Source organism: Cystoisospora suis (assembly GCF_002600585.1).
Source record: "Cystoisospora suis strain Wien I chromosome Unknown contig_896, whole genome shotgun sequence".
In the NCBI taxonomy this organism is placed as follows: domain Eukaryota; phylum Apicomplexa; class Conoidasida; order Eucoccidiorida; family Sarcocystidae; genus Cystoisospora; species Cystoisospora suis.
Genome location: NW_027153697.1, coordinates 72,712 through 73,075, shown reverse-complemented (window position 1 = coordinate 73,075; position 364 = coordinate 72,712). Strand labels below are relative to the sequence as shown.

The following is a 364-nucleotide window of genomic DNA, read 5'->3' as shown; positions in this document are numbered from 1 at the left end:
GGGGGGGGGGTCTCTTTTCGTCAGGAACAACGAGTACGCCAGCTATCTCTGAAGAAGAAGTCGGGTTATATAGCTGGCGAGATCCATGGTACTTAGCCTATCTAGCATGCTGTGTGGTCCCTGGGTTCGGGACGTTGATCTATGTCAACTCGGAAGAAAGCGCTGTCTTGGAAGAAAGAGAAAGAATCATTCTCTCCTCCTCTTCATCGCATCATAAGAATAAACGCATTGAGCTAACCACAACGACATCCAATGCGTCACGCCTAAGTAGTCTTGCGAAAGGAGGGGGAGATGACGGGGGGCTCTCGCCGCCGTCAGGCTTAGATGGGAGAGAATCAAGCAGTAGTAGTAGTGTTGGTCTAGC

General features: G+C 50.8%; 1 protein-coding gene across 1 annotated transcript in view; it reads left to right on the top strand.

Moving 5' to 3' along the window:
- The window catches only part of CSUI_002153 (duf803 domain-containing protein), a 13,542-nt gene that overhangs the window by 3,417 nt on the left and 9,761 nt on the right, over positions 1-364 (top strand). The window contains exon 3 of the mRNA XM_068062355.1: positions 25-353. Coding sequence (XP_067925673.1) covers positions 25-353 — 329 coding nt within the window. The remainder of the gene's footprint in view (positions 1-24; positions 354-364) is intronic.